General features: G+C 42.2%; 1 protein-coding gene and 1 long non-coding RNA gene across 4 annotated transcripts in view; one reads left to right on the top strand and one right to left on the bottom strand.

The window, feature by feature from the left end:
• Nucleotides 1-11,373, bottom strand: part of cd2ap (CD2-associated protein) — a 114,745-nt gene extending 103,372 nt beyond the window's left edge. For all 3 annotated transcript variants that reach the window (XM_026143288.2, XM_026143289.2, XM_026143290.2), the window contains exon 1: nucleotides 11,003-11,373. In XM_026143288.2, the coding sequence (XP_025999073.1) occupies nucleotides 11,003-11,006 (4 nt within the window). In that variant the 5' untranslated portion in view covers nucleotides 11,007-11,373. The remainder of the gene's footprint in view (nucleotides 1-11,002) is intronic.
• Nucleotides 11,337-15,029, top strand: LOC145420595 (uncharacterized). Its single transcript, XR_013901923.1, has 2 exons — nucleotides 11,337-14,411; nucleotides 14,497-15,029. It is a non-coding gene; the product is annotated as an uncharacterized LOC145420595 (long non-coding RNA).
• The last annotated feature ends 2,459 nt before the right edge of the window (nucleotides 15,030-17,488 follow it).

The raw sequence follows: 17,488 nt of genomic DNA, 5'->3' as shown, positions 1-17,488 counted from the left end.
TTTTTGGGGGATGTTGCATAACAGGCAACCCACCCGCAGTAGATGTGCTCGGTGTGAGGTCTCGCAGCAAGCTATCAAATACGGCGCATTTCTGGGCTTTTAAAAAAAACGCTATGCGTCGCCAGGTGTTTCGTCGGATTTAAGGTGTTACCTCCTTTGACAGTATCACAGTATCAGCTTAAAGCACTTGTTGCAGGCTGCTGAGTTTGCATACTTTGCTGTGAAGTACAGCCAGACTTTTGACCGCTTTGCCTTGGACATTTTTAATCTGTAGCTCTGCTCTAACAGAACGTACGTACCTGGCCCCGCCTACTATCCTCGGAAACGTAAAATGATTGGCTAGAATCTAAAGTGTATCACAGCTCAGGAAAAAAAAGCACCGAAATAAAGCACCGAAATGTGCGCTGCTTTTCGGTCTGGTTACTACCGTTTATGTCAGAACCGGTGCCATCATGGCACCGGACACCCTAAATGGGAGTGACCCCCCACGGGGGGACAAAAGGACCCCCTGATGATCCTCTAATCGCCTGAGCCAGACTCAGCAGTCCATCTGCATCTTAAGGATAAAGGACACTCTTTCGAGGATGCCAATGTTCACATTTTGGACAGAGAGGACAGATGGTTTGAAAGAGGAGTGAAAGAAGCCATCTATGTCCACTGTGAGCGACCATCTTTGAACAGAGGCGGGGGTTTACGACACCAACTCTCTGCCATCTATAATCCAGTTTTGAGATCCCTTCCCAGACGCCTTAACGCCCACTCACATCCTGGGCCATCTGACCTCAGGAATTCGCATGATAAGGTGGGGCCAGGTTTCACAATGAACACACCCGAAACTCTGGCTGATTGGGACCCACGCCCAGTTTCCCCACCTTGGCTCAGGCGATTAGAGGATCATCAGGGGGTCCTTTTGTCCCTCCGTGGGGGGTCACTCCCACTAGGTTTATATCTGGGACTCTCCACCATTTGACCTTAGAACTGAAGAAGCTTCTCGGATGAGAGGTGAAACGTCTTCAAGCAACTTAAAGAAGTCCAGACGCTTTTCTTTGCAAGCTCCTTTGACATTTTTAAATTATCTGAGTGACTTATATATCATGTTTAACATGAGTAGTGAAAGACCGCGGGGGGTTTGAAAATGATGTGCCCCGGGAGTTCGCTGTTCTCGCCAGCTCTAGTGGGCCTTGAACCCTCTAGCTATCGAGCTGGTGGTTCTCCGAAAACGTCGGAGCACTTTTGCAAATATGTGATGTCTTGCTAAACCGAGCAGATATTTGAGGTTTACACAGCTACATTCTCGCCTGAAAATATGTTACAAGTTTATTTTGTGACCCAGAAAGAGAAATAAGAGTAATATTAAAACTAAGTAGCTGCCGCCATTGTTGAAAACTGGAATTGGCTGGGCCGCGCTATGAACTCTGAGACAGGTTGGGCCACAACGGATACACCCGACCCATCCTTCAAATCTGGGGAAATGAAGGACGCATTTTTCGGCCGCATTTGGGGGAGTCTTTGAATTTGGACAGGCTTCGCCGTGTCACTGTAACGTAATTCGCCTACAAATGCAGCCTCCGAAGGATGTGGCTGCTAAATCTGGTCACAGCTATGAAACCGGACACTGCTTCTTCTTCTTCAGGGTTTAACGGCAGATGGCATCCCTGGACATGCAGTGCTGCCATCTTCTGTTTCAGTCCGTTATTATACTCTTAAATCCTACTACTTATTCCTGCGTCTTTCAGGATCTTACAAAGCTTCAAACGGCGCATCAACTATTAAATTGGTCGTCGACGATTTTAATAGTCGACGTAATCGTGACTAGTCAACTAATCATGGCAGCCCTACAGACAAGGCATATCCTCAAGTTCTCTAGTCCTGGCCTCTGCCCCAGAAACAGCTACACTGCTTTACAGTTTATATTCATAACACCTCATAACTGGGCTCTGCCATACAGCACATCTGAACATACACTCACTGTTTGCTAGGCGTTGACAAACAACTTTCAGCACCGAAGCAGGAAGCTGACGGGCCTACAGGTGCCTCGCCATCTTTGTATTGCTGTGTAGATGTAGGTCAGCAGGTCTGCTAGTCCTTCATGGCCAGGTGACACCAGACTACAATAGATTGGCTCCGTTACTGGTGCACAGCTATCCTACTGCATCAATGATGTGAAATTAACTGGACCTTAGTTTGAATCATTTACCAAACTAATGTGAACACAGTATCGATGGTGGTGGTGGTGGGTAGGGCTGGGCCATATTATACTGTTCACGGTAATACTGTTAGGCAACAATAGGAAAATGAAATATCGCGATAGAATATGAGTAAAACTCGCATGCGCAGTGCCTTTGTTTTCATACGCACATGGCCGATTGTTGAGTGAAACAGATGAACCAGAATTGGTTTGTAAAAATGGTGCAACTTCAGTGATGTGGAACTGGTTTGGTGTTTGTCCGTCAGATACACGGCAAAGCACATTTTTTTTGCAGAACATGCAAGCGGCCGTCGTTATTGTCGTATTTGTCAGACTAAGATGCTCTTAAATCTGGGAGTAATCTGGGTCCTAAACTCCGTATTCTTCAGGTCAAATGAACACTGCAGCATCACTGAGAGTTAAAAACTGTCTAAATTCTTTCATCTTTATTAAAACGATCAGCATTGCTGCTTTACCAGGTGTAACTATGAAGTTTAACTTCCAGGCATCCATGAAAACAAAATGTATTACATTTAACGGAGTTAGAAGTTAGCAGGAAGCTAGCGGAAGTTAGCTCGCTAGTTTCGCTAGTTACCTAAGCATGATATAGAGATTTCTGAAAAAAAATCAAACGTACAGCTCTGCTATCACTTCCAACATAAATGAAGACAGGAAACTAAACAGCAGTGACGTTTATAGGGTTACTGAAGTTGGGCTAGCTGGTATATAATGATGTGCTACCTGATCGGTAGCGACACAGCTATGTTAGCATAACATAAACAGTGAAGCTGGAGGACGAACACTAACACTTTTCCACTCGATAAAAGTTAACGTGAAGGTTCTTCATGGTTAGAGACAAATGCAATCGCATGGCAGGATGCTGTAAACGGACCAAACTTCAGTCAGGAGAACAACTGAGATAATCCATCCACAATACGAGGTTAGTCATTAATATACTGCAACAACATGGGAATAGAGCAGCTGTGATAGAATACAGCATTAATGAATCAATGGTACAGAAGTGGAGGAAGCAAGAAGAATTCGTTTAATAAAGTTTGATTTATCTGACTGCTTTGTTTCGCTTAATGTGCCTTATAATCCCGTGCACTTTATGGTCCGAAAAATACGTACTGCACACTGCAGTTTAATGTTGCAAAGCACCTCTTTTTAACTTCAGTGGATATTATACATGGTTATGCTCAGGATATGTCAGCCCATTTCTACTGGAAATGCCTTTTGGTTAAACTTTCAGCAAGGAATTTGCATTTGCACTGTTAAATTTTTATAAAGCTTTAATGTACATAAAAACCAGCTTCTTGTTTAAGTGAAAATAAATGGAAGGTTGCCTTTTTGCGCTAGTAATGTTGTGGAGTTGTATTTTGTCTCGCATCAATTATATCGTCAGTTATATCGTTATCGCAAATTTTCAAATATATATCGTGATAAATATTTTTGGCCATATCGCCCTGCTCTAGTGGTGGGGGTAAAAGCACCTCAAGTTTTTAGAATACATCAATAATGTGGCCAGCGGCAGCCACATCCCTGCTGCAGGAGTGCTTCTACTGTCTTGCTCTAAATGCACAACTGGAACGGAGAGACAAGAGCTCCCAGAAGCACAGCAATTAAATGGTAGGAATAGTCAAAACAGAGGAGCTCCAGCTGATGACAGAGAGCACCTCCTGTTTGGTGCCACAGCTCATAACAGTGTTCATCTCCTCTTAACCACCATTTCCATAACCCTAACCTGTTTCCATTAATTGGGTGTCCATCCCAAACGCCCTGCAAAGTGACCACAATACCAGTGTCGTATTTGGATTCTGCACATCAAAATCCATAAGAAACAAATCCATTTCATCTCCAAAACAGACAACCAACGAGCATAGTCTACGTGTGGGAAACTGTATGTGTGTACTGATATGGGCAACTGCACACTGTCACACCACCTCTCAGCATTCTGTATGTTATCTGGGTGGGTGAAAACAAAGTGTGTAAATGCAGCAGGATGTGTCTGAATGAGCCAGACTGCACTTGGTAAGCCAGGTGTAAATCCAAGACAAAACAGCAGGTCCAGCTGCTGCTGACTCACCGCGCTTACGGACATGTGTGATAAACCCCTTTCCCTCAGGCCTTTTCTTGTCTCTGATAGATATGGATCATGATACGGAATGCCTGGAAACATTAACATTTACAAACCACTTAACGCTGCTTGGCTGTACAACAGACCCACGGAGCCTCACTCTCACAGCCAACAGACGGCATTTCTATGGAGATGCAACCACATCTCTGAGTGGATACAATGCACACATCCATGCTGCTGCCCTACTGACTACTGAGCACGGCCACACAGGGAAAGCAAAGTCAGCCGTCTCTGATGTGGGTGTGAAAAAACTAGCAAAAATAATGTTAGGAAAGAAATTTAAAAAAAAAGAAAAAAAAAAACAGTAACAGTGACGGTAACAGTGTGATGACACCTAGGCGTGGTGGAGCGGTACTTAAGGATTCTTGACATATTTGCTGCTGCTGTGACATTAGTGAGAGAGGGAGACGGCTTATGTTTGAGGACTTGATCCACTTTGGAAACACGCACACGGCAGAGTTTGGGACTGCGATATAAAAGAAACGCTGACTCAGCAGGTCCCCTTTATAATTCACTGCATTCAGCTCTGATCTGGGTCTTTAAATATTCACTAATACGTGAAACGACTCCACTTCATTCAAATGTAGCTCCGCTGTATTTGGGTCATTTGCTACAACAACTGATCCAGCTGGACACTAAAACTAGACTTGCATTAACAAACATGTATTCTTTTAAAATCTGAATATTAACTCAAACAGCTGCTTCTTGTTTGTGTGTCATGTGTATTCAGAGGTTATACTGGAATGCAAAAATTGTACATCTGCACAGCAAAGTGTTGAAGTGGGTCAGGGTTTACAGAGCCAATAGCCACTAGATGCCAAGCTCAGTTCCAGTCCCATGTAGAGGATCAAATTTAGGACAACCATAATGGCATTAATGGATATTGACTAGGGCTGCACGATTTTGCATAAAATGAGAATCACGATTTTTTTGCTTAGAATTGAGATCCCGATTCTCTCACGATTTTCCTTTCCAGTATAAATATTTATTGCGCTTATTAACTGCACATCAACTTCGTAACAGTTGAAACTGAACATAAAAACAATAAATAAACATAAAAACAACAAATGTCTCACATTTTGTCATTGCCAAATGTTGTACTGCTTGAAATTCCGTCTCCACCGTTGCTCGACGCTGCGTGTATAGAGCAGGTAGTGCAACAATAGAAAAATAGTTGTGGGACGGCACTGTGTAGCGTTTGTCTAGGGTGTTGATCATTTTCCTAAATCCCTCGTTTTGCACAGTGTTGATAGGAGCCATATCTTTGGTCAGGTGATAAGTGATAGCCTCCGTAATGTCTTTGTGCCTGCGGGAGTTCGACGGGTATAGGGAAGCGCTGTATAAGGTTCCCGTTATTGATGTTTGGGTGGTTGACCGGGACGGATTTTCTCCTGTCACTTTCTCGTCATCCCTGACGTGTTCTCCGTTGTTTTTTCCCTGCTAATTTTAGCATCACACGGCACAGCTTCTGTATCACGTGGTATAAGGCTCCGCCCTTGTCATTTGTTGAGCAGGAAGAGTGAGCGCTTGTTTTCTTGCAGATTACGTCCCGGATCAAAATGCGGTACAATCGTCGTCTTTTTTTCCCTTTCTTTTCTTTTTTTTTTTTTTAAATCGTTGTCATTTGGAAATGAGATCACACATAAGTATGAATCGAGATCGCGATTTTCTAACGATTAATCGTGCAGCCCTAATATTGACACCTTAAAACTGAATCCAATGATGATCTAAAGGCCTTGAATTTTACTGCAGTTAACAAGAAATTTTTAAAATGTCTAAGTTTCTATCTTCTATTTAAATCTTCTCATATCAAGAGACAAGAGCAACACTTCTTGATGGACTAACTGAATGGCTGCTTTGTTACTGGCCTGATCATTTAAAGTATTTAGTCCCAGCAAGTCAGCTCTGAGTAACTAGTAGTCCTGTAAGCTAGTCCAGTGTTGCTCTTTAAACGTCCAGATACCCCAGTGAAGTGTTCTGAAGTTATCAAGGAGTGTTCACACAGGAACAGACCAATGCAGATTTAGCAACCAGGAGCCGTGCAATATCAATGAAATGCAGCAAAGCACAGTAGGTGGGTTCAGAGCTCAAGTTCTTCAACACAGGAAAATGACTGAAGCAATTACTACTGGTTGTAAAGTGGTTGCCTATAGAACTAGACACTGATACATCCAACTGTCATTTAGGCCTATATTTAACCATCTTCCCTATGTTTGAAGACTTGTGATTGGCTGTATTACCATCACCAATATTTTATTAGGTAAACAAAGTGGTGTTCATTGGACGAACAGATCAGCAAATGCCCGAAAATATCATAATCAAGACAGTCAAATGAATTCCAACTCAAGTCTATGGCAACAGTAACAATTCTACTCTGAAGATCTGCTGCAAGCTCCACATGACAATAATACTTCCATAAATCCAGTCTAGCGCTGTAGGATAAACTGCATTTAACTGTACCATGACACACTGCAGATGGCATGAGCTAACACAGATAGGATATTTGTTTTCTATTCAATCAGGAAGCTGTCCATTTTGCTTTACCTCTTCCCAGTTATAGAAGAAGGAGCAGCTACTGGCCACAGCAGGTATTGTCTGCATGTTTTGTTTGACAGAGTTTTTATGGCGGATGTTCTTCCTTACGCAACCCCAAAGGGGATTTCCATCTCCGGCTGGAATAGAACCAGTGACCTTTTGCTTACCAAGTAAAAGTACTGACTTGCAGGATAAAAAAAATTTTTGAAGTTGAACTAAATTAATTAACTGAAATTAAACCACACGACTTCATTATACTTTTTCAAGCATTCATTACAAGGTTTTAAAACATACATAAGGAAAATCATCCCTTAACCCTCCAAACTTAACATAGGTGATAACTGTTACCTGTATATTTTAGAGAAGCCAAAACAGACTGAATAGTTTTCACATGTGCATGTGTCAGAATGATTATTGTCTTTGTGCCAAGAGAACAATTTAAAAAAAATAAAAATAAAAAAAATAAAAAAAAGAGGAAAGAACCCAGACCAGGTGAAGTGTCTGTCCACCTCTGCTGCAACTCTGGTTAGTCATTGCGCATTCTGATTCAACTCAGCTGGGGAAAAAATATTATTCAATCTAAATATACATATCCCAACTACACTCATAGCTATCAAATTCGTAAATGCAAAGAGCAGCAAATTCCCACCATATGTCCTGTCTGTGAGCTCACAATCAATAGACGAGCTATACTGGTTTGACTCGCCTTGCACGGCGCAGGTGAAGACTTTGGGATCTTATATAAGCTGATGACAGAGAGGAGGATGTTACAGGGGAGAGAGAAAAGGGGGGAAAGGAAGGAAGGAACGAAGGGTGTTGGGGGGTACACAAGGCCACGCAAGCGAGCCGACTGCCAGGCAGGCTGCGTGCTTCACTCAGTCACTCACACACGATCAGTAAGGAGGAAACTCATAACTGCATTCCTTCCCCCCTGATCTGAGAGGTGGCTGATACAAAGAGCAGTGTGCTGCTAGGAGAAAAGACACTCACTGCCTGGATTCTCTCCCCATTTAACAGCTTAACAGGTTGTTTTACTGACGCCTTAACACACATTAAACACAAATGGAGTTTAAGTTTCAGTCAACTAGTCAAACTCGCCTTCAGTGGGACCCCTATTTTAAGCTAATATTTAAACAGGTCCTGCTCTACTAGGGACTTAACCAGTAGCTTTATAAGCAAACAGCAGGTATGCGTGTCAAACAGGTCCCGGCAGTCTGAGATGGCTTACATCTAGGGGTGGGTTTTTATAATCGATTCATCGATTAAAATCGATTCTGGCTTGGATAACGTAAAATCGATTCATTAAAATCCTGAATCGATTTTTTAATATAAATTTATTTTGTCCGAAATGCCAGAATCTCTGGTGACATCTCACAAAATTTCAAGAACCACCAAACAGTAAATGAGAGCAGGTACAGGGATTCTGCACATAGACTTAAACACACAGCGCGACCCGCGGATCAGAATCAGTTAGATGTCGCCTTTCTCACAGTCGGGGCTGAAAGCCGACAGCTCGCTGATCCGGGTCCGCGCTTTGTGTTCACGCCCTTTATGCGCTGATTCTAAAGCTGTTAGTTTGATCTCTCTCCAAACAATATTGACCGAATCAGCAGCAAAAGAAGATCCAAACGCTTCACATAAACATCGTCATGAATTCACTCTTTTACTGTTTTGCTTCCATTGCGATGCGCAGCTCTCTCTCTCTCCCTCTCTCCCTCCCCCTCTCCCCCCCTCTCTCTCTCGAACAGTTTCGCTTTCTTCATTATTCGCTTGCTTGTTACACAAGTCTACTGTTGCTTACAGCGCTGTCGGCCGCTGTTTTTTCCCCTTTTACATTCTTCCGAAAAGAAAACCTCATTTCTGCTGTTCAATACTGAACAAATTGAAACTTTTTAAAATTATTCAAAATGCAAAATGCTTAGCCATGTCTCTAATAAAACCGCTGTAACGTCAGAGGTAATGTTCATTAATTAATGGTTTTCTTTCGTTTTTGATGTACTGCAGAATATTTTTATAAAATCCCAGGCCAGGAAAATCACCTACATGTTTTTCTGTGTTTTATCTTCAGCTACTTTGACACAAAGGCATCTGCTGTGATGCTCACACCTTGGATAAAGTCTTGAGAGTGTCAGCTTCCTTTTTATAGATACAAAAATATGTAAATGTCCTGATCTGAATTATATCTCTGACTGTCAAAATTTCCCAGATTTAAATCGAATCGAATCGAATTAAATCGAATCGTGGATCGAATCGATTCGGGACCTTGTGAATCGGAATTGAATCGATTCTAGAAATCAGTGACGATACCCAGCCCTACTTACATCAATGCTAACTACTGATGTTAAAGTGACACATACTGAAAAAGGACTATTTAAACACAATGTAGGAGAGCTTGTTCTATCAGAAACCCCCAACACTGGATTAGAAGCTGGTTGTTAAAGAGCACTGATAGTCAATGCTCTCCATATGGCCATGAATGATCCAGTCTACCTTAATCCCTTACTTGTGACAGATATCAGCTGACAGGTGACAGCATTTACATCTGTCTTTAGATGTTTTCAAAGGCTGACAAAAACAGCAACATATCTAGACACGGCTCTAGAGAAATGATCGTTCCCAACGCCACCAACGCCAGGGTGGGAGGTCAACACTGACGACAGACTGTTAAATACTGGCTGAGGCCAGCAGAGATTGGGTTTAATATTAAATCAAACAGTTTGGCCCATGTCCAGTCTGATTTAGGCTCTGCTGTGGTATTCACATCCTGCTGCTCCAGTTATGTGTGTAATGAAAAGTTCTATGCTGATATCTGGGGACTGCTTTTTCTTTGTCATCTCAGGCAACCCATCTTCCTTTCTTTCTTGTCATAAAAAAGCTAAAAGTTAAAGACCAGGAGATCTGTCACCTTGAGGCTGACTGCTTGTAGCCTAAACTAAGAGAAGGGAAAGCAAACAGTGTGAGTGAGGGGGCTCACTCACATAGCTGGGACATGTTCAAACGCAGCTATGAATGAGCTACCTGATCAAAGGCATAGCAAAGTCAGACACAGTAACTCTAAGCTAGTTAAAAGCCCTGTGGCTGTGGGTCTTTTTAAGCATCTCTGTCACTTGAAAATCCCAAAAAGTCCCAGACACCCAAAGCTGCAAAAGCCTGAGCTTAAAACCGGTTTTACAGCATACAGTAAATAAGTAAAATTTCACGCAGAGATAACAAGTGCACACCGCTACACTAACCACAGCCTACAGAGAGCTGCAGTCTGATGATACAACAGGGGAGGTCTGCACTGTACACATACACATACACACACACACACACACACACACACACACACACACACACACACACACACACATCAGAGGTTTGCTTTGCATGCTGACAGCAAAAGCAGCATGACGGTCACAACAGCAGCACCACACTCTCCTTGACAGAGATGTGTGCAACATCAAAAGCTGCAGTTACACAGTTGTTTAAGTCTGGAAGAATCCACTTCATTTTTTCTATCATATTGAGTCCACCTTTAAAAAAAAAGACCCTGGTGTACGATCACGCAAGACGAAGCAGAGGAAACTGGAGGATGGCATGCATTAGGGTGTGGGAAGTCAAGGAGAGTATGCCACGGAAAACTTCCAAATCACATCAGGCTTAGAGCAAACGTCAGAAAAGGAAGTTATTAATACCCTTTCAGAGCCAAAGACGCCAGGTTCACGTCACAAGTTTCCAGTCTGCGTACTTCTATCCTCAGTTTGGATAATTACCTCTGCCGGGTGGGAATAAAATGGGAATTCCGAGCTGCTACGCTATTTTCAGCACAGTGAGTGTTTTCGCGGAGGCCGTGTGGACTTGAGCTCACTCGAAGCTCCTGGTAACATTAGCTACAACCACAGCCAAATCCGTTGGTGGGATGGAGGTGGCGTTATCCAGCCAGGCAGTCAGCTAGCTGGCTAGGCTAGCTTCCAAGGCTGGCTAACTTTAACTCCCTGCTGGTATAAAAAAGGGGGGAGGGGGGACGCTGACAGCGTGACTTAAGACCCTTAATTTGAAGCTCAGTCTGGGTTACGATTGCGGGCTGGGTGGGGAAATAAAAAGCCGTTAACGTATGAACACAAACAGACACACACAAGCGCCACATCATGGAAACTCACCCATTCCTGTCCTTCTCGGCGCCTCGCGATCAAATGCTGGGATTCTGTCGTCCAGCAGCCTCGCTGCTAGCTAACTACTAACCAGGTAGGAGCACGGCCAACCGCCAAGAGTTTTCTAGTCGAGTTACTGATGAAAAAGAAGCCAGATGAGGGGTATATCCATTCGTCTTCGCTTCAGCAGCGGCAGCAGCCTCCCTGGTTGTGTCTCTCGGTAGTGCTTCTAGAGTTGAGTGCAGGACGTTACCCAGGAGTCTCCACCTTTCTTGGACTTGCCTCCACGGCTCGCTGCTACTCCGATTGCCTGATCCTTGCTGCTACCAAAACACTACATAGCAGGAAACTTCGCGATGTTTCATTCCCGCGAGAGGAATGGTTAATGGAATGTTGACACCCCAACCACCACCTCCTCCTGTTAACTTTGTGATTTCAGATGTCTTGTGACATTTGGGACCACATCTAACCTACACAACATACGCTGTTATGAATGTCAGGCCCATAATTTTTGGGCCGTTTGAACGATAGCAGACCTTCCAGTGCCATAACTTAGCAATAAGTGCAAAAAGTAGCACTGGTAGACCCAAACGCGTCTGATCTGAGTATAATTCTGGGAGACTTAGTAGATTATGTGAACAGAATGAAGTACCAAAGTGAAATATTGTGATAGTGTCTCCCTATAGTATGTGTGCATTGGTTTGCAAGGTGCCACAAAGACATGTAGCATTTCCTGTTTAATTTAGCTGAAACTCGGTGTTGACATAATGTTAAACAACCCAGTACAGTTTTCAGCTGTCTCAATAGTGCTGGCAATAAAGGGGTGTTTTTTGTTGTTGTTTTTTTAAATAAAGATGACTGCACAGTGCACACATTTAATTACACTCATCTCTGATACCATACACAAGAGAAAGTGTTTGACAGAAATTAAGAATAGTAATAATATTCACAGAGTCACGGTCTCTGACACTCTTCGAGGACTCAAGCTGTAACAGAATAAAAGAACTCAATCACTCACTCTGCTGTGGCTCATCGTCAATATTGTGTCAGATGCTTTAACAAGGGCAACGAAATCACAAAGTCAACTTCACAAGCAGCAGCTGGAGACCACTTTCAACCAGTCTTGCATACATTTGCTGGTGATCAGCATTTTTTAGTAATGCAGATTCCTGACACTGCCTGTACCGGGTATTCTCATTTTCAGCTCCAAACCTCTTCCCTCTTCAGAAAAGATCATCTCCCTCACTAACAGTATGTAAGTCCCAACATTTTCAGGTTCTGACAGTGTCATTTTTCCCCAATAGGCCTCTTTTATTACTTTATTTCAACAGGTTGTATCTTTTCTTGTTATATTATTTTTTATTCTCTAATTATCTGCTCTGTTTAGCACTGTTTGCTGGTAGATTTACTTGTAGTGTAGCACTTTGTTAATGTCTGTTGTATTTAAATTTGCTGTGACTTGTCACAATGTAACAGCACTGTTGTTAGAGGGCAGGTCAAACAAACAGGCTGCCACTGTAATGTATAAAGAGCAAAAAGCTAGCACAGGAAGTAAGTAATGAGGGCAGCAATTAACACCAGCAATTAAAGACATGTGCAAAGCCGTAATGTAATGTAAGCACTGGGATAAAATGGAAAAATTAGAATGACATTAAAAACAGTATAATATACTATGTGTAGCCTATGTGTGAACACTACTTCACAAGACTGTTAAAGGAAAAAACAGGTTATTATATTGTGTTGTGTAATGAAGTCTGAGACATAGGTCAGTATGAGCATCTGTGGTGGTCTGTAGGTCAGAGTGAAACTCAGAGTTGTTATTTTAGTAACCAGCACTAACCAGCTTGTGTTTGCTGAAACTTGGACATAACTGCTCCACACCTACTACAGTTGGGAAGGACTATTTACTTCCTTCCACTATTTCAACACATTGTTTCTTTACACATGCACGACAACGACTCATCAATGCTTCTGACGTTGATCCCATGTGTTGCAGGAGTTTTGTAAATATCACGGTTTGGCATTTGAGGATGCAATGTGAAAGATTCACACCACAACCCAAACCATGCAGTGAAGGAAATGAAGGAAACATTCTTGGCACAAAGTATCAGTGCGGAATCATTTTACCTTCAGTATGTGCGGGAAGGACAGGAATGTTTACCGCAGAGACTGGGAAATGGGAAACACTTTAGTTTCATATCTGCAGTTTCTGATCATATGATTTTGTTTTTACCTTTCTTTTTTAAACTCTGAAGACAAAACTGTTTGCCCTACTCTGCAGTCATTGCCTTTGCCATTCTGAGCCGAGCTGTTGCTCCGCAGCTGTGGCTGCAGTGGGACAGTGGCTTTTGCGGCTTACTGTGATCCCAGAGAATGAACTGTTAGGAGAGGAAGTATTTGAGGGTAAATTCATCCTGACTGGAGCCATTTAAGCAAAATGTCAACAAGTTTTCAAAAGGCAGCACAAAACACAAATGCTATGCAAATGTGTCTGACCGCAGAAGCACAACACACACACACACACACACACACACACACACACACACACACACACACACACACACACACACACACACACACACACACACACAGCATATCTCACTGTTGGCTGCAGTTGAATGGGATTATGAGAGCCATAGCCGTCCTCTTTTGTGATCACTGATGTAAATAATTTATCATTTTGGTTTTATTTTCCACATTAATGGAAAACACTTTCTCAGAATAGGAAAACACTTTTATCAAGCTTAAGATATAAATGTATGCATGCTTCTCAACACATTTTAACGAGTACTTACTCACTGTGATTTTTACTTTCTACAATAACACAATAAGAGCACACTTTTCAGTTTTTCTGTGCAACTTGAGACTGTTGTTTTTTTGCAGAGCTGGAATGGAAATGTGCCTCTCTTTAAAGCACTTTGGATCCTCCTCTGTTTTTTAAATGGACTGTAGGAAAATATAGACATAACAGTCCACACACTAAGCTTCAGACACTTCTCATAGTGCATATTTGAAGGTATATTTTTCCATTTCCAAAACAACTAATTAACACAAATCATTGGGCTAAATACTGCACTTGGAAAAACAAAAAGTAACAATGTATCTAGCATCTAGTATTACTCTGAACTACTTATACTAGTGCTGGTATTGACACTTTAAAGATGGAGGGCAGAAATGTCAGGTGGCCTCCACCTGTAAAACCATTTCTGTTTTGGGGGTTGTCTCATTGTTGCCCCTCTACTGCACCTGTTCAGTTCAGTTTATTTAAAGTGAGGTTATTAATAAAAAAACACAAAAGCGGAGACTACTGCTCCAGGAAGGAAGGGAGTCCAAACATCCAGTTATTCACAACTAACACTCTCTTTCCAGCAACACACCAGGGAAGGGAATTCAGGAATCCTAACAGAAGAAGCACATGGTGAGTATCCAGGGAGCGCAGAAACAGTGTGGCTACATAGCAACAATGCAACCAGGGTTTCACTGACAGTAGCTCAACCTTCTAGAAAAGACTGGCTGCCAGCCATTGCCTGACGAAGTGGCCTTGATGAGATCATCGGAGACAGGTGTGTGATTACTGCAGGTCTATCGGGCCAGAGGTGGAAATCCAGGATGAATCCCGCCCACAAGCACAGACAATAACAACTGACATAGGAGAGAGAAAGAAAACCAAAGCAGAGAGACGGATGGAGGCGAAACCTGTTATTCATGTCAGTAACACTAAAGCAGTAGAAACTGACTAACAACGCCCTCTGATACTTAACTGACCACATCAATATACTTTTCATGTTTGAACAACATAAAATCACGTTATTACAATATACATAATTATCACATTCGTACAATATAATATTTAATATTTATTTACTTACTATGTAAGAACGTGAAAGGTTTTTTGTTATAACGTGATAATTATGTATATTGTAAAGTGATTTTATGTTGTTCAAATGTGAAAAGTATATCGTACCAACATGATTGTATATTGTTCAAATGTGAAAGTATATTGTTAGAACAATAAACTTTTAATGTTATAACATAATATATCTCTATTTTTCTTTTGCCTGGATAGCAGCTCTACGCTACTGTAGTTTCCTGTGTCAAATGTTAACAAGTTCTCATTCCTGAGAAAAGGCACCTTGTCCAAACTGTTGTAGTGAAGCTGATCAGTGCCCAGCATGAGTGCAGTGCAGCTAGCAGGTGCTAGGTGTCACGCTGTTGGCCACAAACAAAGCCAAATCAGCTTAAAAATGCATTCTCCTGTAACAATGAGGTTAAAAACCTGTTGCATGACATAGTTTGGCTACACTACTGGGAGATTAGAGCCACCGTGTGGTTAGAATGTATAATTCCACTATTCTTAGACCATAACGTTTTCCGTAGGGGGGATGCCTCTGTACACCACTGCAGCACATTTGAAATCAGCCTATCAAGCTGAGACTGAAGTGCAGACTTACAATTTTAAGAAAAGTACCACATTAACTATTCAGGAATTACAGACACATTTATACATATATATTTATCTCTGAGTGGCTGAACAGTTAATGCAGTACTTTTCTGTGGTAAAAAATGAACAGCTTGGTGGCTCACAGTTTGTGTTCAGGAGACAGACACCCTCTCTACTTTCAAGATTAGAGTTCAACTTTCCCTTTTGATAAAGCATATAGTTAGGGCTGGATCAGGTGACCCTGAACCAAGACCCATTGAATGGAAGAGTTACGTCATTTCTAGCCGCCTTTTAAGTTTGGCGTCAGTTCCCAAAATTCAAACAAATCCCTGAGAATTAAAACCATCTACATTCTTTCATAAATAAAAACAAAATGATCAGTGTGGCTGCTCTACCAGATGTAATAATAAAGTTTAACATTCAGGCATCTATGAAAAACAGGATTTATGAAGTTAGCTCTTTAGTTCTCTAGTTAGCTCTCTGAAGATGATACACCATGTTCTGACTGAGGGACTTCTGAAAACTTTAAATGTACAGCTCTGGTATCAGTTCTGACATAAAGAAAGGCAGACAAAATAAACAGCAGCAACATTTAGGGTTACTGAAGTTGAGCTAGCTGGTATATGATAGCGTACTGTGTAATGGCTAGCTAAAGAGCTATGATTAGGAAAAATATAAACACAGCAGATTCACTGAAATGGACAATCTTTTTTTTTTTTTTTTACAGCAATGGCAGATACAGAGTCTGAATTCAGAAATAGAGAATAAAAGTTTTAGTTGTGTTTATGCAGAAAGTTGAAGTTAAAGCACGATAATTCATTTTACTGAACGGCTCTGGGTAACAGTAACTGTTCAGACAAATCCTCTCATATTTTACTGTTAAAATGCATGTATATTTGTAACTGTATAAACAATTGTATGTGGTATGTAAATATTGAAAATGAATGCATTTATAGATTAATAATTCCTATTTGCTGAAGGGCTCTGCCTGAACCGTCCCTCAGTTAGGCTGCCAAAGGCTCAGCCTGGTTCCACCTGACGTTTCTTCCTGTTAAAAGTGAGTTCTTTCTTCCCATCATCAGCAAGTCTTGCTCATAGTGGATCTTCTGATTCTTGGTTAAAGTTACCATCATAATCTGCTCTCATTGGACTTATTGCTCTTTGCACTTCTGATCAGATACAAACTACTCTGTATTTGGGAGCCTATCTCCCCCTACCACATTCCCTGATGGTAGCCTGGCACCTGTGGCTCGGTCTTTCTTTCTTTCTTTCTTTCTTTCTTTCTTTCTTTCTTTCTTTCTTTCTTTCTTTCTTTGTAGCTATGTGCGGATGCTCTTCGTGGATTACTGCTCAGCTTTTAACACCATCCTTCCACACAAACTGGTGGCCAAGCTACAAGACCTGGGGCTTCCATACAGCACCTGCATGTGGATCAATAGCTTCCTCTCGGGCCGTAGACAGAGAGTCAGAGTTGGCCATCACACATCCTCAGCCCTGAGTCTCAGCACTGGCTCACCCCAGGGCTGTGTGCTCAGTCCACTGCTCTACTCTCTCTACACACACGACTGCACTCCTCGCCACCACAGCAACATCTTTGTGAAATTTGCAGATGACACCACAGTGGTGGGGCTCATTTCCAAGGGAGACGAGTCTACGTACAGAGACGAGGTGGAGCAGCTGACGTCATGGTGTAAGGCCAATAACCTCCTCCTCAACACTTCAAAAACCAAAGAACTCATAATAGACTTCAGAAGGAAAAAGGCAGAGATCCAACCACTATTCATAAATGGGGACTGTGTAGAAAGGGTGGCAAGCTTCCGCTTCCTGGGAGTCAATATAGAGGAGAACCTTTCCTGGAGTGTGAACACCTCCGAGCTGCTGAAAAAGGCCCAACAGAGACTGTACTTCCTGAGAATTCTCAGGAGGAATAACATCACACAGAGACTGCTGGTGTCCTTCTACAGAGCCACCATTGAGAGTGTTCTAACTTACTGCATATGCATCTGGTACACTAGCTGCACAGGGGCTCAGAGGAAAGCACTCCAAGGGATCAT

Source organism: Astatotilapia calliptera, chromosome 15 (genome assembly GCF_964374335.1).
Source record: "Astatotilapia calliptera chromosome 15, fAstCal68.1, whole genome shotgun sequence".
NCBI lineage: Eukaryota > Metazoa > Chordata > Actinopteri > Cichliformes > Cichlidae > Astatotilapia > Astatotilapia calliptera.
Note: the sequence above shows the minus strand (reverse complement) of the source record. Positions and strands in the feature narration are given on the sequence as shown.